Source organism: Calypte anna, chromosome 9, assembly GCF_003957555.1.
Source record: "Calypte anna isolate BGI_N300 chromosome 9, bCalAnn1_v1.p, whole genome shotgun sequence".
Lineage (NCBI taxonomy): Eukaryota > Metazoa > Chordata > Aves > Apodiformes > Trochilidae > Calypte > Calypte anna.
The window spans coordinates 8,249,669-8,273,452 of record NC_044255.1 but is presented as its reverse complement, the minus strand read 5'-3'; the positions used below and the strand labels follow the sequence as shown (position 1 = coordinate 8,273,452).

The 23,784-nt window shown below is 44.2% G+C and overlaps 1 protein-coding gene and 2 non-coding genes across 9 annotated transcripts; all 3 read right to left on the bottom strand.

Moving 5' to 3' along the window:
* Positions 1 to 2,447: 2,447 nt before the first annotated feature.
* ATG16L1 (autophagy related 16 like 1) lies at positions 2,448 to 23,092 on the bottom strand. Of its 7 annotated transcripts, none has more exons than XM_030456272.1 (19): positions 22,785 to 23,080; positions 22,121 to 22,214; positions 20,143 to 20,248; positions 18,602 to 18,675; positions 18,133 to 18,384; positions 17,251 to 17,316; positions 14,434 to 14,523; positions 13,683 to 13,739; positions 13,439 to 13,486; positions 12,660 to 12,762; positions 10,277 to 10,382; positions 10,085 to 10,155; positions 8,513 to 8,584; positions 6,723 to 6,843; positions 5,827 to 5,932; positions 5,210 to 5,359; positions 4,758 to 4,805; positions 4,326 to 4,427; positions 2,448 to 3,951 (listed from the first exon to the last, which is right to left on the bottom strand). In XM_030456272.1, exons 1-19 carry the CDS (start codon positions 22,897 to 22,899, stop codon positions 3,858 to 3,860), a joined length of 1,875 nt encoding a protein of 624 aa, XP_030312132.1. In that variant the 5' UTR covers positions 22,900 to 23,080; the 3' UTR covers positions 2,448 to 3,857. The 7 variants fall into 7 exon arrangements, with proteins under 7 accessions (XP_030312132.1, XP_030312133.1, XP_030312134.1 ...); XM_030456273.1 differs by having other exon boundaries at positions 14,434 to 14,520; positions 22,785 to 23,029; XM_030456274.1 differs by lacking the exon at positions 13,439 to 13,486 and having other exon boundaries at positions 22,785 to 23,092.
* On the bottom strand, positions 9,447 to 9,710 carry LOC115598792. Its single transcript, XR_003987924.1, has one exon.
* On the bottom strand, positions 12,178 to 12,449 carry LOC115598791. Its single transcript, XR_003987923.1, has one exon.
* Positions 23,093 to 23,784: the final 692 nt, after the last annotated feature.

Here is a 23,784-nt window from a genome sequence, read left to right as displayed (position 1 = left end):
GCTTCTCTCCCTCTCCCCAGATTTGGTCTTGATATTATACACAAGATGTGCAATTTTTGGCTGGCAAGCTGCACAAACAGCTGTAGCATTCCTCTGGGCTGCATCTGTTTGATTAGAAAGGACACAACATCCTCTCCACTTGCCAGCCCAAGAAGCACTCTCCATCAGCCCTGCAGTCACAAATCAAGCTTCCTTTTTTTGCCAACAATCTCCCCCATCTGGCTGAATATAGTGGTCTGGGTACACAAATAACTTGAAAATATTAACACAGAAACAGTGTTCCTCAGCTATTTCAGTGCTTTTCAAAATCCAGCAACATTTTATTAACTGGAGGTGGGTTATTTGCAGAGCTTAATCACTACTCTATTGAATCAACTCTGGGAAAGGCAAAGCAGCCAGCCCTCCAACATGGAAATTTCACACATGCCCAAAGGAAAGCCAGGTCCTGGTTGTAGGAAGTAGGGAAGAGACCCCAGAGATTAACCCACACAAATCAAGACCTCCTATTCAGTCATACAGTGCAAAGACAAAAAGGAGAAAGCTGTTTTTGTTAAATGCTGCTACTGCAGAATTACCAATTCTTTAAGGTGGAATCAACATCCCCTTTAGAACTCCTCCTCCTGCAGTAGCCAGGGGGTACAGGTGCCACTGCAAACACCTTCAGGGGAGCTTGGAAGTCACTCCACCACAACACAAAGATCCTGATGTTCCCCTGGGCTGAGCACTGGTGAGGCAGCATCCCAAATCCTGAGGTCAGTTTTGGGCCCCTCAGGACCAGGCCACTGAGTGGCTGAAGTGTTTCCAGAGAAGAGCAATTGAGCTGGGGAAGGGTCTGGAGCACAAGTCTAACCGGGAGGAGCTGAAGGAGCTGGGGGTGTTCAGCCTGGAGCAGAGAAGGCTGAGGGGAGACCTTCTGGCTCTCTGCAACCCCCTGAGAGGAGGTTGGATGGAGCCAGGGGGGAGTCAGGCTCTGCTCCCAAGGAACAAGTGATGGGACAAGAGGAACAGCCTCAAGCTGCACCAGGGGAGGTTTAAATTGGAGTTGGGGTACAGTTTCTTCTTGGAAAGGGTTGTCAGACCAAGGCTGCCCAGGGCAGAAGTAAAGTTCCAATCCCTGGAGGGGTTTCAAAGCCATGTAGATGTGGTGCTGAGGGACATGGGTTAGTGGTGGCCTTGGCAGTGCTGGGGAAACAGTTGGACTTGATCTAAAAGATCATTTCCCACCAAAACATTCCTACTAATGCAGCCTTAGGTCTGGAGCAAAATACCCCTCCCAAACCACTTGAAGGGCAGCTCCACCTTCAGCAGAGAAACTACAACAACCACTCTGCACAGCAGCCACCTTCATTTTCTCTTCTTCCCTCTGCAAGGAAGCAGAAAAGCGGGCAATAGAAAAAATAAACTATAGGGAAAAAAAGGCTAAAATTAGTCCCTAGAATTTCCTACATACCTTGGTCCTAAGGAATTTTAATCTAGAATGCTTAAGGTCTTAGCTAACCATTGGCCTCAAGTATTATCAACCTACTTTGCAAAAGCAACAACAGGCAAAACAGACCCCTTTGTGTAAGAGTCTGTGAGCATACTACAGCAAAATACAAGTACAGCAGCCTGAATGATAAACACCCTAAACCTATTCCCATCCACCTCAGCAGAGCCCCCCCTTTTTATTATTTTAATCTCCCAATAATCTTGCATCATGCTGACTTGTCATTTAGTGATCTGCTTTTCCACAGTAACCAAGGTCACCTGGGCTCCTGGTAGGTGTTTTTTCAAAGAGGACCTTCTGCCAACAGCAACAGACTGAAGAAAAGGTACCTGGCACCTTTAGAAATGCTTCAGAATGCCACCATTCTCACATGCTACAGATTTTGCTTCCAAGAGCTGAAGGGAAGGCTTCTTCAGAAAACAGGAGGGTGGCCTGTGATGGCTCTTAATTAAATAAGAAATCTGTACAAGAAACAGCTGAAGGCTTTGCTTCATGACTCTGAAGTAGGAAGCATTCTCTTCAACAAGAATTTTTGTGTTTTTAAAGAAACATGCAACTCCTGTTACTGGCTTAACAACCTTACAAGGCAGCAGGCAGCAGAAAATGTCTTCAGCAGTGTCTGAAATGCATATATAATTTCCTCAATCGGGTAATTGATCCAAAAAGATCCAAGCATATATCAGGCTTTCAAGGACAAGGACACTTGTTCCATACAGCAAAGCTTCCTTCAGTCTCAAGGCAGTACTCCTGAGATAGGCCAAGGCCAGGCTGTACCTGTGAGATGTCTACTTCAAGATAAGAGCATTATCCTCTTTCCCCCTCTGCACCAAATCCCACAGTGTGGCTGAACACAAATCTCCAATTCACTGGGAACAAACAGCACAGAAAGAGACATTTCAGGTTCCCATCTTCATTCATTCAGAACAGGATTGTGCAGACACAAATGAATCCAAGCACTGAGGGGGTGTTTAAAAGCATAACACAGGTTTATTTACAATCAAGATCTTATGGGCAGCTGAATAAATAAAAACTTTGCCCCATATACTCTTAACTCCCCTCTGCAGAAAGTGTCTCAACAAAAGGCCAGGTTATAGCAGCTATAAGAGATTCCTGTTATAGCAGCTACCCCCCTCATCCAGCCCCTCCAAAGAACACACTTCCTTAGTAAAACACTATCAGGAAAGAAGAAAATAAAGTGCAAATAAAAGGCAATAAAACGCTGGTGGCTTGTCTTGAGGCCCAGATAATGTGGAAAGGTTTGACTGGATCAAGGTATGCCAGGTAGCTCCCCCCGAGCCACATCATGGGTTTGGATGCTTGAACAGGGACAGAGCCAAGACACTGCTCTGTAGCACAGAAGGCTCCAGCACAAACAGGAATATTGCACATGTGCTTCAGAAGGGGGCAAGTGGCCTGGAATTGCCAGCACCAGAACAATGGATTTGGGATTTAACCCCACTGCTCCCCTGTGTTCTACTGACAGCCGCCAGGGTGGGACGGATAAACAGAAAAAGGGCCCAAACTTTTAAATTCTGGTGGTGAAGTCATAGTATGACTACATTCCTTACCACAGCAGCACAACAGAAGCTGAACTCTCTCCTCAAACCCAGTAACCAAACTGCCTGCAGAATAAAAAGATTTAAAATTTCCTATTTTGTGACACCCAAGGTGTTGAAGGGCATTTTAACAAAAGGGTGCAGAGGTCCTGGAGAACAGACCATTGCCTTGAGAGCAGGTGAAACTGATACAAAGAGCTCACATGAGAGTGCTGGAGAACCAGGGCCAGGATGGGAGCAGATCTGACCTGAGCTGGTCACTCAAAGGTAGAGCTGCCAAAGCCACAACCTTTAAAAGCTGTTCCAACACTTGAGGCTGCCTAGGACCTGTCTTGCACTTCAGGATCTTCTCACCCCATGCCTGAACTAGGCCACAAGAATAGAACACAGGAGACAGGACATGTATTAAGTCAGCATACACAGTAACTTCTTTCCATCTAGAGAAGTGCTGTAAATTCATTTGTGTGACAGGGTATTTGGCACAGCTGTCTGGTGTGAGGAATCCTGCTAGTATCTTCAGCTCCACTTAGTGCATAGATACTGCACATCAAGGCATGGCTATGTAGCATTCTCCATCCAGAGCAGTTAATTACTCGCCGAGTCCGAGTGCCACAGTGCAGTTACAGCCATAACAAGTCTCTGGCTCAGGCTCCTTCTCCGTTGCTTTAGAACTTCCCTCTGGAAAGTGAAGCCCATGTGCTTGTCAATATCCCCACTGAGGATGGATCTGGGCTCGGGTCTCCATGCTGTTCAGCCACGGACCAGCACCGCCACACACAGAGGCACGGGATGCTCTGCTTTCACCCTCCAGACAGTCAGAACTCAGACCACAGGACAGCCTTGTTTCCTTTGTCCACACTGACCACATGGGCACCTGCTGGTGACCATGCAACTGCATTGATAGGAGAACTGAAATGGAAGCCAGGTGTAAGTTTACAAAAAAGCTGAATTCCACAACAGCACTGAACACTAAAATCAAACATCCTAGGACTCAAAAATCCCCATGCTTTCTTAGCTCTCTACTTTTAGTAAGCCTGAGATACAGTTTCACCTGGATACATCAAAAATATTTTATTAGAATAATCTCAGTTCAAGAAGTTGAACAATAACAAACCTAACCTCACTTCTATCTTGAGAATACTGCCATGAATCTACAAAGGATCTGCATATTAACAACTCACACACCAACAGCAGCTGCTAAGCTGTACTACAGTTCTTCAACAGCTCAGCAAGATTCACAACCCAGATCCCCACTTGAGACTATATGACCACCTTATCCTCACCTGTGATGCTTTGCAAGTGTCCTCTCCAACTTCCCTGTGAGCACACTCCAAATGTAGAGAGCTCCATCAGCTGAACCAGCAGCCACATAGTTACCGTCAGGGCTGTGAGATCAGAGAGGTGCAGGAAGCAGAAAACAGTTTTCAAGTCAGCAATTTGTAAACACAAATCATCATTTCACCCTCAACTTCCAAAGCAAGCAACTTTTTAAAACTCATGTATTATCATCTACTAAGATGTGAGAGCACTTTGCAATCAGAAAGTCTCCAGGGTACTGGATCAACATCTACAGATACACCCCAACCAAGGGGCAAATCACAAACTCTGTTCCAGGTTTTCTATCTGTAAATGGGGACAAAGCAGCCAAGTATCACAGATCACTCACTTTTGCTGGGGAAAGATTTATCAGGTATCTTGCTTACATTGGTTCTTACCTGAACACAACTCTCGTCCAGTCAGAGCCACATTTGAATCCCTGGGCACTGAAAAATTAAGATCAGATTAACTGTGAATTCATTAATAACAAGATGGACCTTCAGGTTCTCACTAAAGAGCATGGTTAAGACTTCTTGCATCGTTGGGAAGGAGATTCAGTATCCCTTAACCACAATTTCACATTTCTCATGCATCCTCCTCTCAATTGCATCTGAAGAAATTCTTTCCTTCAGGCCAAGGACTATCTAAGCCAAGCTGTCTTCTTTGAAGAGGTATATGAGAAAGTCCACCAGAGCAGATCTCTGCTGTTCAGATACAGAGAGCTTTGCTACTCACATAGTAAAGCCAGGAGACTTCTCTCTCCATGGAGATACTGAAAAATGCTCTAACACAGAGGGCAATGAGCAATCCAAAGTTCTGAAATCCATGTTTTTGGGGAGAACAAACTCACCTGAATGTCTGCTTGACAGCACTAACCCGTAGATCAATGATCTTCAGCAGATCATCACGGGAGCAGGTCAAAAGCTCTGTTCGTTCTGAGTTCAGGTCCAGAGCTGTGATTCTTCCAAGCAGCTCCAGTTCTTTTACTATACTTTCAGTTCTAAAGACAGAAAGGAAAAAAAAAAAAAAAGAAATAAAAAAAAAGAATAAGCCAGGGTCCAGAAGCCAAGCCACTGAATCAAAACCTTGACTTATCCCAATGTGGAAGGTGAAAAAGCATTACTGGTTTATTCTCACATTTTGATTCTTTCCCAAACTAGACCTGACTCTGTAGGTAACATTTCCAGCCAAGAGACAGATAACTTTCCTCACAACCACTCCACCCTCTGCACAGCATCAAGAGTGCCAAATAGTGACCAATGCAAAATATATACAAGAAAGAAGACTGCCTTTTAGGATGCCTTTGGTATCTCCTCCCAAAAAATCCCAAGCCACCTAACAGTATAGAAATGGTAACAGTGTCAATAGCTTCGAGGCTCAGAAGGAAGAGCTCCTTCCTTCACATCATACTGAGGCAGCAATCCCATAACCATGCCTACACGAACAGCCTTCTTCCAATAGCTTTACCTGATGTCCCAGAAACGAATTTTCTTATCAAAATGTCCACTCATTACACACTGCTCAGTACACACGATGTCGTTGCAGCTAGATCCTGCAAACACTGTTTTTATACCTAGAAAGGATAAACCAACAGTGACACAAATTTATGCTGTACATTGTGGTGGAAACAGGAACAGAAAATCACCACACAGGGCAGTGCCCAAAGAGTGTCACTGGGCAGATACACTCTGTCTTGGAACAATCCTGCTTTAAGTCTTCAACAACCTCTCTGCCTCCTTTTTCGTGGCCAACACCCCTTTAAATGCTCTCAGAACAGGAGCTTTACTTCCAAATTACTATTCAGACTCATTTGCTACTGTTAAACAACATGAAACAGTCTCCTTGACCTATGCTTGTGGTGCAGGTATGGAGATAACTTAGAACCTCAACTTCTCTCTCAGTGCAAACAGGATTAAACGCCATCAACAGGCAGAAACACAAGGCAATGAGGTGCCACTGCCAGAGGAAAATCTGGATCCCAGCATTTCCTTCATTTGAGATGTTGAAACTCTTGGTACATTTCCAAGAGACATTTCCATCCACCTCAGGGTTAAAAACTCTGACCTGGCTCTAAGTTTTCTAGTGGAAGACTAAAACACCTATGCTGGTAAACAAAAAACAGTGGCAGAACACAGGGACTGTCAGTGCAACAGCTTTAGCAGTGCTTCCTGCATACTTCCAGTTCCTTATTCTGACTTCAGGTGACAGGCAGAAAGAATCTAATTCCATGCATAGCATGGTTGCTAGTTTTTGCTTTATTAGACTAGCAAGAGGATGGAATAACCTGGCTGATGTCAGACTTCCATTTCCATTCAGCAGAAGCACAGAATATGGGTGAAAGACAGAAGTTAAGGTTTCCTTACAGACTTTACTGCGGAGGTCCCAGAGCTTCAGGGTCCGGTCGTGACTTCCCGAAACAATGCGGGCATTGTCCAGCAGGAACTTGGCTGACAGAACTTTCCCACTGTGACCTGTCAGGGTGTGCTGAGGAGGAGAGATTTACATAGTAAGATCACCCAGTTCCACTTGTGCCCTTTCCTCACAGCTTCCTAATTCTGCTACTTAACAACTCAAATCTTAAGATCATGATTTGCATGTCTATGGGATTGCTTGGAGGAGGAAAAAACAAATAAACAAAACAACAAACCTGCTCTAGTTAAACTAAGATTAACAGTGAGGAGGAGTGTTAAGTACCACTGAGTTCAGCCTGAAGCTGGGAGACACAGGTCTCCTTTGGTGGCAGTTTCTCTAGCTGCTCAGGGAACCTGTGAGGTCTTATCCATACACCCACATTTCATGGGGAGATGGTGTCTGCAACACAGCCTTGAAGAAGCGATGAGGAGAAGGGGTTAAAGCATGCTGAAAATAGAAACTGTGCCTTCAGGCTTTAATAATGAGCTTCTCTCAAGCATACAACAGGGTATCTAGTCTCAAGCTGTTGTTACATTTTCAAGCCTGAAAGCTGAAATGACCAAAGATATCAGAAAAAACTCCCCCCAGCAGCAATTTCTGTAACTGCAGGGAAGGTTCTGCGAGAGCTAAGAACCACACTCACTTCAAATTGCTGAATACTTACATACAAAATCAGAAACCAGATAATGAATGACTGAAGTAAGCATTGTGAAGAGCGAGAAAAATCTTTGCTATTTAGATTTTAAAAAAAAAACAAACAGAGGACTATAAAATTACAGAAGGCAATTTTCAACTTAGGAAATAGAAAAGAAAAGCTCTGAAGAATGGAGGGGAATAGGAGCAGAGTTTGGAAAAAAGCAAACCTGATATGCAACACAAACTCTGAAATACATAATCCCATCAAGACCACTTTGTCTTAAAAAAGGACAGAAATCCCAGAGAGGGGGATCTAAACTCCACTCTCCATCCCTCTCTGCTCCTGCTGCACAGTCATTGCACACAGACGTTTAGGTAAGGAGTTAGTGCAAAATTTACTGTGATTTTAGCTTCACTGCCTCCAAGATGATGAAGGGAGTGGAACATCTCCCTTATGAAGAAAGGCTGAGGGAGCTGGGGCTCTGCAGGTTGGAGAAGAGGAGAATGAGAGATGACCTCAATAATGTTTAAAATGTTTATTAACATTTATAATGTTTATATATCTAAATGGAGAGAGCTAGGAGGATGGATCCAGGATCTTCTCAGTGAAGACCAATGACAGGACAAGGGGTAATGGATGCAAGTTGGGCATACAAGGTTTCACGTAAACATAAGAAAAAGGTTTTTCACAATGAGAGTAAGGGAGCCCTGGCCCAGGCTGTCCAGGGAGGTTGTGGAGTCTGCTTCTCTGGAGACATTCCAAACTCACCTGGAGATTTTCCTATGTGACCTACACTGTGTGGTACTGCTCTGGCAGGGGAGTTGGACTTTATCTCTCAAGGTCCCTCCAACCCCTAGCACTTTAATTTCTGTGGTATTTCCAGAGAGGGATGCAAAAAGTGTACTGCAATAACACAGTAAGGTTTTCCCAGCAGAGGGGCTGCATGGCAGAAACTTGCAGAGAAATAACAATCCTGTTAACAAACAGAATTACTGAAAGTGTCTGCAAATGCCCAACTTCCAAACCTGCCGTGTCCCTGATAGACAAAACTGGAAACACAAGACAGGAACAGCCTCAGCACAGCTTTGCCTTCAAGGGACTCACCCGTAACCGATTGTCATCAACCGTCCAGATTCTGCTGGCAAAGTCATTTGAAGCTGCTAAGAGGTACGAACCCTGTGAACACAAGATGAATTTGAAACTACTTATGCAAGTCAATATCCAAACTAAACCCAAAAATACTGCCAATAAATCACTGAAACTGTATCAGTGTTATATTGCCAAGGGAATAAAAAAGACCAAAACCACAGCAGCATAACCCAGTAAGGAAAGCTGGTGTCATAACTTTCAAGAAGGCTGTGGCTTTTTCTTTGCATCAAAATGGGACAGATTTCTATAATCATGACTACAAATAGAGGGAATAACAATAACCAGACCAGAAAGGACTGTCTCCTTTCCCTTCTGATGCAGTGAAGATGTGGGTTCTACTTTACCCTCATCTATTGTGGATTTTTTCTTCTTTTTTTTTGTTTTTTTCCACAGGTAAAAAGCCCCACATCATCTTGCTTCTACTGCTTACATAGGCCTGAAGTGCGGAATTAGCTCAATTCTTGCAATTTGCATTACAGTGCTGACACCTGAAACTAAGACTCCAAAAATTTGGTCTGTCCAAAGAGAGATAAACTGAGTTGCTCATGGCTTTAGGCTTAGACCTCCTCCAAGCCATCCATGATGGGAGAATGGATACCACAAGATTCATGCCTGCACTCCTGTCCATCTCAAAAGACTTCCCTGAATCTCTAAAGCCTATGAGCATCTCACCTCAGGCAGGTCTCACCTCTAACTGCTCAAGCTGCTTGCCAAGATCCTAGTTTTTCTTGCTGATTAACAGTGCCACCAAATCTCTAATGAGCTGGTCAGTGTCCAAAGGAAGGATCCTTTTGGGTATGTAAAGCTTAGCAGATAGAATCACCAAGTGGAAGAAACCAAGTCAGCTTTGCTCTACTGTCCATGCAGTAGATCACAGTGTTACAGGAGAGGTCTCAGCAGAAAAGTCAGATCACATGTCCAGCTATGATAATCCAAGACCCCAGATTCCTTCAGGTAAAGACTGTTGGATGCTAATGCCAGTCATGTCTCCAGTGCTTGAGGTCAACATGAGCTGAGCACACCACAGGCTGTCAGCAAACACTCTGCCAGCCACAGCATGACTGTGTCATGACTGGTGAGAAACTGCTGGGAAACAAGGTCATGGAAGAACAAGCCTTAGGATCATCAGACCTTTTACTATTCATCACAGACCTCAGCAGAGCACTCATGGAAACAAAATTCAGAGAAATAAATTATTTGCTGCTTTTGTGCTGATATGCCAGCTTCAGTGGGAAGCTGAAGACATTTCTTGCTGTAGAAAAAGTCTAGAGTATTTTCTTATAATTTTATAACAGCCACTATCTGAGCTGCATATCATCTTCAGATTTTTAGAGCAAAGATGAGATTTACAGACTGAAGCATAAAGTTCTTCTGTACAACCTTATAAACTTGCAGTCACTCTCACAAGCACTAACTCATTTCTTAGGCAACCTCTCAAAGGTTAGAATGGAAATTGATAGCAGAGCACAACATAATTCAATTAATTTATTCCCAGTCACAAACAGTGGATATGGCACAGATACTCACAGCACTATCAAATTCTATGCTTGTAATCCCAGCATTACTACCAGAGAGGGAACCTTTGGGCTCACACCCATCTGCACAGAGAAAGACGAACAAAAAACTTAAGCAATGGATTAGAACAGAAGCTGACACAAAGTGAACTATTGTATGAGAACGTTTAGCATCCCACCAGACCCCAAAGCAGGAAAAGGTTACCTCCCAGGACTTCCCAAAGCTTCACCCTCCGGTCCATGCCTCCTGTTGCCAGTAGCCGGGAGCCGGGGCTGAACTGCACTGCATTCACCTCCCCATCGTGTGCATCCTGAGGAACAGCCACAGGAGATGGAATCAGCACAGAGCCAACCCCCCTCCCCACAGGTCAGAAAGCTACAGGACTGAAAGGTTACACAGAACCACAGCTGCAGATCCTTCAGCAGTACATGGGAAATAAAGGCACAATCTGAAACTCTATTGTGGCTGATTCTTATCAAAAGGAAAAAAGCAAAAGCACATAATGAACATGCTTAGCAAGGACTCAAAAATTGCAATAAACTACAAGAAGCCTTACAATGCTCCATGATTTCAGGCCTTATAAGGCAAAGGCTTTGAAGTTACACCAGAAAAATAATGAAGGACAGAACACAGTAACAGGTGATATGCTGTAGAAGGAAACTATTAATTTCTCCATCTAGAGCCAGCCATGGCACACAATCCAATCAGTTAATGCAACCACAGAACACTCAAGTCTGCTAGAAAACAGCAAACCAGATTAACTGCATTCGTTCACTGTACTGGTGACGATGCTGCTTTCCTTTGGTGATTAAGCAGCATCAGCAGGGTTGGTACAGAGAGCACCTCCCTGACAGACAGCTCAGACTTCAGCTGTGGTTCTGCCTGCAGGGGCAGTGACACCCCTGCTTTCTTACAACTTAGTATTTTGAAGCTTGAGTTGGACAATTAATACTGGTTCTCAACCTCTTAATATCTACCAGAATTTTAAGATTCCTTCCTTTTTTATTCTCATGTTAATTTCACAGTTCAACTTACCCACACTGTGTTAGCACCACATTCTTAATTAATGTGCTGCATACCTTTGAGTATTTTCAGTAACTGCTCTTTCAAAATCAGTTTCTGTGGCAAACTTCTATTTTTCTGGAACTTGTTGCATGAACTTGGGCCCACCAGCTCATATTTATGGCCATTAAGCTTCAAATCTGATCTTTCTACAAGTGCAGAAGAACCATTCAGAATACAACTGATCAAAGGTCTTTCCTAGGAACTATGCCAGAGCATGATGGTTGAAGTGACTACCTTCTCCATCTTCCCCAATCTATTCTACTCATCTCTCCAGAAGTGAGCCTGGTCTGTTCCCTGTATCTGCCAAAACTCTGGCATATGGTTTGCATTCATTCCTGGAATGCTCTGCTGGACCTCACCCCTCACCTGGGCTCCCAACACAGGAGCTAAAACCTAACACATCACTCCAGGATTCCCATGACATAAGTAGGGATGTTTCCCTTCTAATATTGCAATTACTAACCTCACATCACCACCAGGTTGCAACAGGCTGGGGAGTTGGAACAGGGCAGCTTTCCACCCCACTGCCCAGACTAGGGGCCAGCACAGCCTACTGTGGTTTGCCACTCCATGCTGAGAGGTTATGCTGATGACTGATGTTCTGCACACTTGGAAGTGCAGAAAACCTCACAGAAGATTAAGGGAAAGCTGAAATCAAGGAAACCTCTTGCATGGCTCTTGAAAAACTTCACATAGCTTTGCAATCCCTCTGATGATGAAATTAGCCAAGATTATATCTGTCCACCAACTGTGCTTGCTGTACACAGCCACAGGAGAGAGGATGCAGCACAGACTGCAGCCACGAACACTCCTCTGATGCTCCCCGTTCAAGCCAGCTCCAGACAATCACTTAAGTTATGACTAGAAGTCACTTGATAGCCATGAAATATCCATATCCAGCACTGGAGTGCTGAGAAAGCTCCAGAGGAATGTTCAAGCAAAAAGCTGCATTACAAGACAATTAACACAGATTCTTGAGAAGGCAATGTCCTGCACAGAAATTAACATTTGGCCTTCTGAGGCCAAAACAACACAAAGGAGGTCTCAGCTTGAAAACTTGAGATCACACACAACAAATTATGACACCCCACTACCACAAGCTCCTCTTAAACCAGTTCTGTTGGATGACATTCAGTACCACAACTCCCTTCACTGTGGAGAACTGGAACCGAATTAATCCTACACTGTCAGCAATCTCTTTCTCAATCATAGCTCTACTACAGCATGACAGAACAGGGACTGCTGGGAGCCTGAAAGGTAATGGAGCGTGATTCCCCTGTGCTCTCAGACCTTTTACTGTTCATCATTGACCTCATCCAGACAGACATCAAGTACACTGGCTCCAAGAAGCATTCAGGTTAAGAATTACATGGGACATGCTACCAAATCAGGAATTCCTTCTTGCTTGGCAACATTAACAGCAGGAGCTTCAGGAGATCAGTTCCCACACAGGTAAGATTCACACCCTCCAAATACAGTCAGTAGAGGGAATAGTACACCTGAGAATTTCTTCTGTACTTACAAAGACACACACAGCAGTAGTGGGCACTCTCACTTCTTTACTGGCACCTGGATGTGGCTCTACATTTTCCTGGGGAGCAGGGAACGAAGACAAAGAACGTCTCCTGCGATGAAACAGAGCAGATATTTAAAAATGAGAAATGACTGCTGTTTCTCTTGAGTTATCTCTACCTGTCACTTAGCTATACTGAGCAGTGATTTAAAAAAGTGGGAAGAAGTTTTTAAACTTTCTTTTATCCCATCTTTCAAAAACTATGCTTGTCATCTAGCACTACATCCAGTTGTAGCTTTATTTATTTCCTAGTATGCCAGATGAGTAACCTGGACTGATTAATGACCTCAGTTTGGAGCTTTTTTTATAAGAAAGAGAAACATGGGAGTAATTGCAGCTGAGTGCAGCTGGAGAGACTGCAGCTCCCTCATTATGCCTAGGGAGAGTCAACACCATTGCAGGGCTATACCCCAGGCAGCAAAAGGCTCAATTCAAAAGGTGAGGCTGCACCACTTAAGCAAAGACCATCAGTGAGCAATGCTCAACTCTAGATACTAAGCACAGAACCCAACTATTTAGTACAAACAACCCTATTAAAGGAGCAGAGTGCAGTGGAAAGTAAGAGCAAACCCCGTATATTCTCTCCACAAAGAGGGACTCACTGCCTCTCTAACTGCAGTTTCTAACCAATGCTTTCAACATCTGCAGTTTAGTCAGGATTATGCAGCTGGGTTCCATGTTACTTCAATGGTTACGTTTACATGCTGGACTAAGAGTGGATAATTCACCTGGCAGCATCAGAAGATTGATGTCCCAAAAGGGGAGACTCAGACAGACTGGAGGGAAAGGTCAGAGGTCAGCACACGGCAAGATGGAAGAAACAGGAAGTTGAAGAGAACAAAAGAAAAAAAAAAAAAGGCAGAAGCTAGAAGAAAGGCTGAAATTATTTGTTTGTATCCCCTGCATCACCAAGATTTTGGTGTACATTGAAATCAATATACAAAACAAAGAGGTGAAAGTGTTCTAACCTACCCAAAGATATTAGTGATAGAGTCCAGAAGGCCTCCAGCTGGCTGGGAGAGTCGCTTACTGAAGGAGGGGAGGACAGGTTTAAGCCTCATGAATAGTTTCTCCACATAAAGATCAATATAAACACATTTCTTAGCAGTAAGTCTCTGGAAAGACTCCCTCCCCTGCAGACCCAGCCCAAAGACAGAACAGCAAAGGCAGGCATCAGTTCAAAAGTCACCAGTTATTACAACTCAGAACATGTGAGTTAAGTTTAGTTTCTTCACTTTTCCTTAAATACCACCCTGTGAATTACAGGGTTTAGCTCTAACAGTCTTCCAAGTCTGAAGTTAATTAATCCATGCTCTCACATAACTCTCTCTTACTTTCCACTCACTGCTGTTTTAGAGGAAAGAAAAGATGCATTCAATCTAGGAGAAGATATTTTCAGCATTTTGGCTAAACCCAGAAGCCTTGTTATTTGTACAGTAACAAAGATATAATAAAGCATGCACTGCAATATCCATTTTATTGCCTACTTTGCTTTTAGACCTCTTTTTTAAAGATCAGACAGATTTTTCAGACATTAAGTTTTTTAAAACAGCAAAGGAAAAACAGCATATCTAGAGCATGGTAACAGAGAACACAGCACATGAGTTTCATTCTGCTCTGGTGGAAGTTGCATTCCAGAAAGCTGGAACACACCTAACTTTGTTCCAACTTTTATACCCCTTGTTCTTCCCCAGCAACATGGCACAAAAATCTGTCTACAAACCTGGATGTTCGGTTGACAGCTCGCACAGGAGATGCCTCCTCAGCTGTGTCAGAAGTTTCATCTGCAAGCACTTCAATATCATCATCCCTGCTGAAGTAAGAGAAAAAGACTTCGTTTTCCATCAGCCAGAGCTTCCTCTCATGCACAGGCACTGAATGGACAACAGTGGTCCAGGGCCTGTTGGTGTCCCAGACCAGCCCCCACACAGTCTTCCTGAGCTGCAGGAACAGCTGGGCAGATCCAGACACCAAACATCCATCTAGCAGAGATACTGCATTTGACAGACAGCACCTGAAAATAAGTACATCAGCACCTACATTTCATTTTTTTTTTTCCTTTCCAGCTGCCAATTCCACTCTCCACAGATAGTAGGGCTGGATTTCTCTCCCCTGTACAGTTGAGAGGCATCCTTTCCAGATTCTCTTTACTATGGGCAATACAGTTCATCTTGCAGCACTCCAGACAGCATTATTAGGACCTAGCTACAGAATGAACTGTATTTGCTGGAGGAATTACAGATCAGAAAAAACAAGAGTTACTGCAACCCCAAACAGGGTGATACTCTATTCTCATGGCACCTTTTTGCTGTTCCAAAACAAGGAAGTATAAAAAAACCAACAAAAAACCCAAAGAAACACAAGAACTTGAATTTTCCTCCATCTAGATACTTTCTATACTGCTGTATTTTAGGTGCTGCTACAGTAAGTACCCAGGATGTTTGAGTACTCTCTATTAAAACATTGAGTGTGAGATTCCAACATCTAAACTATAAATTAGTCCAGCTAAACTACTCAGCTAACACTGAAAGGTTTTTTCCCCATTAGTCATCATGGGCTCTGACAGTCTGGTATTTTTTCCTTTAATTATGATTTTTCCTCCACTGCTGCTTTTTCAGGACAAGCTATTTTTAAATGCACTGTATCAACCTGGTGGCATCTGACTGAACAGGAAGCTTTAAATTCAGCATTTGAAGTAGGAATAAAACAATTTTTGCCATCCGTTAGCACTCAGCTGCAAATGAACTGAGGAGGATGGGACGACCATTTTTATTTTCTCATTTCAGAATACAGCTGCACTTTAAGTTTTAAGATTTTGAAGGACAGTACATATGAAAATGCTGTGGCACTGATTAAAAGTATCAGGCTGTTATTTCAATAAAACATTGTCAAGATTTGATGATAATTCTTTTCTAAAACCCAAAGTTTGAGCTATTCAAATTGTATGCAGCAACCCCATCCCATGTGCTATTCCATCTTAACATCTTCTAAAAGTGAACATAAACACCAGGGCACACTGCTTGAAATGCTGTCAGTTCCTCCTTCAGTAAGCAGTATATTTGTACAATACACCCTCTAAAACTACAAAATCAGACAAAGAATTTGGAAGCAGAATTTGGGTAATTTACAGAAGCAAATATTTTCCTGAGGATTTTTTTGTTTGGTTGGTTGGTTTTTTTTTTTTTTTTTTTTTTTAACAGGCTTCTGGTTACCTTCTTCAAAGGTCCCACTTTGGGTCGGGGAATGGAAGGGTCACAGGGAAAGTGGCCACAGACATTACATGTGTGCTTTCCCCTACTGTGCAACATTATTTCTTGAAGAGTTTAATATTCTAAGATATTCCATCTGTGTTTATATCAAAAAAGGAGACAAAAGGGATATCAATATTCTTAGGAGCTGGGAAGACAGTCCCTCCAGCCTATGACACAGAGGTCAGCAGTAACCTTGTCATGGAGTCACACCTCAACAAGCCAAGGGAATGGAAGCATGTAGGATTTTCTTAAAACAAAAAACCAAAACAAACTGTGCTAACTATTGCATTGTTAATTACAGCTTCAATATTGCTCTCAAATGCTAAGAACTCCATCACATTCTTACACACAGCCTTCCCACATACCCCAGACTTTGGCAGGGACTGTCTTCCAGAGCAGATGCAATGAGAGCTGATGTGGTTCCATGATCACAGAACCCTAGAATGGTTTGGGTTAGAAGGCACCTTAAAAACCATTTAGTTCCGACCCCCCTGCATAGGCAGAGACACCTCCCACTAGACCAGGTTGCTCAAGGCCCCATCCAACCTGGCCTTGCTGAATGATGCTAAAACAAAGATCACAGCTACCAAGAAAAAGCCTGCAGACTGCTCTGAAGGGGTGTCACCTTCCAAGAGCCATGCAGCAGCTGACATTTCAGTGGATTTGACTAACACAGTGCCAGTAACACTATCAGCCTGATGCAAAGCCCTTGTACCCTCGACTGCCCACTCCAATCAGCTGATTAAATAACACTCTGGACCAAGCACAGCAGCAAAAAGAACTAGAGACAAGAGGTATTTATCTCTGGCTTGCCAGGAAAAGTAACTCCACATCTACCTATTTGTTTCCTACAGAATAAATCTCTTGCAGTATGGAAAGGATTGATGTATTTTCACCCACCTTGACTGACTTGTCTGTTCCTACAGGAAATCCTTGACCAAAACTGTAGCCTCACACTTAAGAAGGGATCTCCAAAGTATGTTGTTTCATGTTTGAAGAACTACTTTGAAGGCTAAAGGCACCACATAACATGTTTTTATGCTAAGAATATATATTTACTATATGAACGATTCTTAAGACTTTCTTTCCAAGTATTTTTAGTCATAACAGAGCTCCTTCTTCTGGAAGATCAAGTAGGGAGTGTTACTGTACTTTTCTGACTTCACACCAAAGTTTACAAACTACTCTACATCACCCAATTTAGAAATAACAGGCACAATCTGTCATGAATCTGAATAAAACAGAAGTATGAAGTGATGAAGGAGACTCTGTAAATCAAGACTGCTTACGGTTCAACAGGCAGGGGTTCTTTGGCAGCTTCTGCTAGCTCCTTCTGCAGCCTGGCTTGTCGTCTCCTAAGAAAAAAAAAGGAAGGTTATTAAAAAAAAAAAACCTGCCTTAATCCCATTCCAATGGTTACCCTGCACAGTTTTGATGGGCTTTGTAAGATTTAAAAAAAAAAAAAAAAAAGGACCACTGTCCTAATTTTATCCTGCTTTCAAGCTATTCAGTGTAGGAGAGGCAGTTCTCTTACTGTGAATTGCAATGTGTAGCTACAGCCCTCTGTGACCCGTATGACTGTGCATTTGCTCAGAATGCAAGAACTTGCAAAAATAAGTATTAGATTGGTTAGTAAAGATAATACAAAACTGCCAAGTACTATAAGATTGTTACCATAGCTCTTAGTCTCCAACTACTGCTCTTGGGTAAGTAAGTCAAAGCAATCCAGAATAAGAAAAATATTTTGCAAGGATAAAAAGTACCAACTTATTTTTGCAAGTGACACACAGGTCAGTCTCATGCCAGCTGCTCATTTTATCAGAACACAAAAAACACTTAGGCTGGTTAGGCAAAAAGAATAAAACTGAGTAGTATCAAGATTCCACGCAAAAAAAACCCCCAAAAAGTCAAAATCTAATACCAGCAGAAAAAAGAAGAAATGCAGTTTGTATCCAATTTTGATCTTCAAGTTGTAGTTAAAGATTGCCCAAGAAACAAAGCAACATCTTATTCTTTTAAAAGAGAAGAATGTTTTTACAAAGCATATGTCTGTGTTGGTCAGAAGAAGGAACACAAAGTTCTGTCAGAGATCTGAACTAAATCTGGTTTTATCCTATGCATTCCAAAATCTATTGGGAAGCAGTTTATCAGATGGGGGCCATCAATCTTACCTTGAATCCTTTTCATTTTCTGCATTCAAACGATTGGCCTCTTGTGCCTTCTCTGCCATCCAACGTGAGACCAGCTCCTGGTTGTCTTCTGTAGTTTTCCTCAGTTTCTCCTCCAAGGCATTGAAGGTGATCTGGAGAGCATCATATTCATCTTTCAGGGTCTGGTTAGCTCGCTCAAGATCCTGCAGTTTGCTACGCAATTCCTGGCACTCTGTTTCCAGCTCAGAGATTTTTTGCAAATACTCTGCAATCCTGGAATGGCAATAAAATATACAAAACAATGAGAACCTCCTTTCAGACCTAAACCTTCCCCACTGTGCTATTTGTACAATGCCTAACACAGGAACTTTTAGCCCACAGCAAAGACTCCCAGAGAGTGTAACAACACTAATAAATAACTCCCCCAAAAGCCTGGGTCTCATACCAGAGACACAGACAGAACAGTTCCTTTGCAAACAGTGCTACTCACTTTGCTTCATTCATTTGCATCTCTTTGTCCTTCTGCTGCATTTGGTTATTCAGATCAATTACAGACTGGGCCAACTAGGGAGAGGAGAAAACTACATTACAAAGGGCAGGGATGACAGCTGGATAGCATACAGTGAGCAGCAGCCAGCAGGAGTACAGACAACTCTAACATCACAAGCATGAAGCATATCTTCCCGGTCTTCTTTCATAGCTTTCTATACAGATTTCTTTACTGCCCCTATATCACACAGGTCATAAAATTATGAATTCATTTTCAGAAATGAGTTGTGAAAGAGTTACTGTCCTCTGAAATGATATTTCATTCCCTCCCCTCAAAAATGTTCCTAAATAAAGGCACATTTAATAAAAATCACATAACACCTATTGGGAAGATTTTAAAAAAAAGTGGAAAAATCAGTACAGAAACTAAAAATTGGCAAGTAAGTAAACAAACAAATGAGTACTAACAGCTAAGTAACAAATCTTCCTCTTATGGCCAGGACAGGGGACACATAGCTCATATATAGCATACATGGATTTCATCAGGAGTTTTCCCCACAAAGAAAGTTGCTGGTGGAGTCTCTGCAGTGCTGCCACCTCCCCAGTCAGTAGGCAGCAGCCAGCCCTGCAGCAAAGTCTGCTGCCCAGGGAAAAGGCAAACTGTTTTGAGAGAAGAGGCTCCCTGGGCAGAAGGCTTAGGATACCGGTATGGGGGGGAAAGAAGTAATTTTCAGTCCCTTGACCAGTCACTGCACACCTCCTGTAGAAAGCTGCCTTCTCTTTTAGAAGCTCAGAATTACTGACACTGGAGCTTCTCCACAGCTCCAGTGAAGTGTGATTTAAGGAGCACAATAACTTTTTCCAGGTCACTCCTACCTTTGCCCTATAAAAGCCTGCAGTACCACTCAGGTACCACCTCCTGGACTCCCTCAATCCTCTGCTGCGGTTTTTAAAACCTCAATTCAGCCAAAGAAGCCTCCATATCTTTAAAGAAAAAAGAAACACAGAAAAAAGTAGTAGCTTTCCCTCTTTCCTGGCCCCAAGTCTTATAGCCTACAGGACTCCTGGCCTCCCTACTGCATCTGACAGAACCAGTACTCCATTCTCAGTCTAACAACATGGCACCCTCAACCTCTGCTTGTTTATTTGGCCACCCGTTTATAGCAGTGGTCCTGCAAACTGAGAGACAAATGAAACTACACAGCTATTCCCTCACTCATTCAGGCTCTTCTCACTGTAGAACTAGCAGCTCTGTAGACTGGATCAGCTCCTTCCCCCTCCAATAAACAGAGTGAAAAACCTATCCATGAAACTCAAAACTTAGCACTTCCAAAAAATTCAGGCTATGCTGGCAAGGTAAACTCCTGTCCCCTGGATGACAGCTTTGAAGAACAACCATTTGTGGTTTATTTTAATCATCAACATAAGGAGCTTAAAAAAGGCTGTATGTGAACTGAGGAAAAAATAATGATGAATAAGCTGGGTAAAATTAAGGTCACATTCACAAAGGGCCAGGTATAGAACACAAGAGGACTTTCTAACCTCTCCACGTTTCTTATGAAGCTCTGTCAGCTCCTCTTGATGCTTTATCTTCAGCTGTGCCAGTTCCTGCAACTGAGCATCGTTCCATGTGCCATCATGTCCTGGACTGGAGTTTGAGAGAGAGGGAAAAGAGAGGTCAAAAACTGGACTCCAATGGCTTTGGTGCCTTTGACCAGTTAGCCCTCTCGGAACAAACTCCCTTGGATTTTCTGTACTGCATCAGAAATAGAGGTCAGTCATAATAAACTAAACCACAGCTAGCTCCCTCAACACAGTTTTCACCAACCAAAATGGTATTATATAGTACTGCACAATGAAATCTACTGAGGAGCTGATTAACTTTGTTATGCATTTCTAAAACTGAATTAAAATCCAAATGAAAAATAACTTGCCTTTGCTTAAATTCACCTGAAGGAAATTGATTCTTAAAAGTACACTCTCCAAATTCCGGAGGACTTACAGATATTTTACCACCTCAGATTTGGAGGTAGCTGGTATCCTTGAAGATGCTGGACATCTGGACACAGAACCAAAAGCCAGAGACCCAAGGGTATAGTCCCAGGCATTATGAGATGCTTCTCCCTTGTCCTGACTATGTTCTAAGTATTATTGTGGGAAGGTTTTGGGGTGTTTTACAACATACAGTGGTACTGTGACATAACCTGGAATTTCTACACACCAGAAGAGCACAAATATCACAGCCCCAGACAGTCACTAAAGCCTTGGAAAACAGAGACAGGAATAAAAGTCATTTTTTCAAAACCATACACACACCTATATGTATCACGCACAGACTTACAGCAAGTTAACAGCTATATTATATATTGCAGCTTTTAAAAAGAATACATTCAAGTCCATCACTATTATGCAGAACAAGGTCTTATTATTTATGCAGAACAAGGAAAGCATCTGTTCCTGCAGTTGGTTCTGCATTATGACAGTCCAGTGGGAAACAATGCACTCAGAAGCTGAAAGGTCTCACAGTGGTAGCAATAACTTAATGCTCTTCTCAAAAAACAAACACACAAACAACAGATCACTGAATTAACACTGTACTAGGAGATGTTTTTCAAAAAAACTGTGTCCAAACAGACAGGAAGCCAATTCCTGTGGTAACACCCCAGCTAACCCCAGCCATGCACAGATCTACAGCCAGAATGAGACTCTCCTCACTGCTCCAGCCTCAGAACAGGTGTTCAGCCACAGAGCTCCATAAACTAAAGGTGGTTGCAGACAACTCCTGTCATTAGAAAGCTTCTGAGAACTGCCACTCCAGCCTGCTGGACAAACCCCAAAATTTTGCCTACAGTTCCTGTAAAACTGGGAGTTTGCCTTTCCATGCTAGTAGTAGCACACAGTAGACTTCACTATATTTGTTTTGTAACCCAAAGAGATAAACACACAATTCTGTCTCACACAGCAAGAAGAGCTTCCACAGAGGAAACAATTCCCACAGCCTGTGCCTGCTGGGATTTACATGCTGTCCAGAGAAAGGACATTACCAGCATATGGGTTTCCTGTGCAGTATGGGTTTCTATGCAGTAACACAGGTTGACAGAAACTAAGGCATCAGTCACTCCCTGCAATGCAGTGCTTGCAGATGAGAAAATTTAAAAAGCCAGGTCACAATTGTGAGGAACTAACATAAGGCAAACATTACAAGCACCACAAAGCAAACAGATCAGAAGCAGCAGCTCATTCTGGTACACCTCCATACCCTGAGCTTGTGATTAATTAATTTCTCTCCAAAGCTTCGTTGTACCTTCCTGCACTGTACACCATAAATGCTCTGTAACCTTCTCACATCTTTACAGTTAGTTACAATTTATTTTCAGTTCAGAGCTGCCAGTTTGTTTTATTCCAAGTTACCGTAGTAAACTAGAAGTTTGGGGTGTTTTTTGTGAAATGCATCACACAATGGTTTAAGTCACAGTTTGTATGACAGAGAACTGACAGACAGAAAAGGAATCTTAAATACCTGATCTCATGTCTGCTCTGCATGTCATATTTTTCTGCCTGAAGCTTATCAGCCAGCACTGCATGAAGGTCTGACTTCTCTAGTAGTTTGTTATCTGAAAGGGCAAAAAGTGCTATTAAGGAGATAAGCAAAACCAGATTCCCACCCTCTTCTGCTAGCAAAAATCTGGTATCTTTAATTATTCTGACTCATCCAAACACTATGTAAGCCTCCACCACATTAGTGTGCACTACTCTTTGATGTCAGCAGGCTGAGGCAGCACCCAGCTACAACTCCAAGAATTCCTCGTTAATCCAGATGCTGTGTGGGCCTGGTCCCATGGAAGTTCAATAGAGAGGCTGCTCAAACGTATTGGTATTTGCTAAAACAGAAAGAGTTCAAAGTTCAATCTCTTTATAGCCCCTCAACTGTTAACAATGAGGAAAGCAGAGCAGCCACAGAGCTGGTGTTATCCAGCAGGGCTGCACACTTCAGGATCACCGTTGAGAGTGCCCACTGGATTTAGCCTGCAAGGAAAACTACTTGTTTTCCTCAATAACGTAGAAACCCCAACTTCTCAGTCCCAACAGCCCCCTCCCACCCAGCCTCCTAGAAGGGACCCACCCGAGGCTTCGGGGCCCTCTTCCCAGCAGCCGGGGAAGGCCCTCGGCCTCGGCCCACTTACACTGCCCGATGATCTCCTCGAAGGCCTGACGCTGCAGCCGGTCCCGCCGCCGCAGCTCCGCCGCGATGTGCCGCTTCCACGGGGGGAAGCCGGCAGCACGCAGCCCCGACGCCATCTCCGCGGCGGGAAGGGGCAGCGGGGTCGAGGGGCGGCCAAAGGGAAGGGGGGTGGGCGGGCCAGCGAGCCGAGAGGCAGCGGGAGGCCAGGGCCCGGCCGGAGGCGCGGAGGAGCGGCCTCTCAGAGCCGGGGCCCGACCCGCAGCCGCCGCCCCACGCCCGCCATGGCGCTCCGCCGAGCTCCGTCAGGGGCCCTCGCTCCTCAGCGGCGCGTCCCAATGGCGACAGCGGCTGACCCGGCACTGCCCGGTGCCGCCCCCCAGCCCGCCTCCACCTGCCACACCACCCCAGCCCCCGTGCTGGGCTGGGCCACACTTCAGGCTCAGAGCCCGACCTTCTCCACCGCTGGGCCGGCGAGGGAGCGAGCGAGAGAGCAGGCAGGCGGGTAGGGGGCACCCTTGTAAGGAGACGGGACCTCGGCCACGCCATTTTGTGCCCCCTCCCGGAAGCGCGTCCTCATGCTGCCGCCATCTTGAGAGCGTCGAGCTCCGCCGTCCAGCCCGTGCCGCCATCTTAGGAGGGCTCCAGCCGCTCCTCGGCAGGCGCAGCCGCCACGTTCTCCTGCGCGGCGGAGGGTTGGGGTATTGCTGGTCCCGGGATGGGGCAGCGCTGCCCACTCTGTGCCCACCGAAATACGGACCGAACGCTGCCACTGGCCGCGCCTGGGGCCGGCCCGCTCCCAGCCTGGGTGCGTGGGGCTGTGGGCAGGGGAGGAGGTGTTGCGGGCATCAGTCCCTCTTAGATGAACAAAAGGGGGTGAGCGCCCGGCGACCCGAAAGCGCAGCCATGGGCGAATCACCTTCCTAATCGACTCCATTGAGTCGGTACGGTTAATACTTCTCTTTTCCAAGCATCGGTGTGCCGAGTGTGCCGCAGGCTCACTA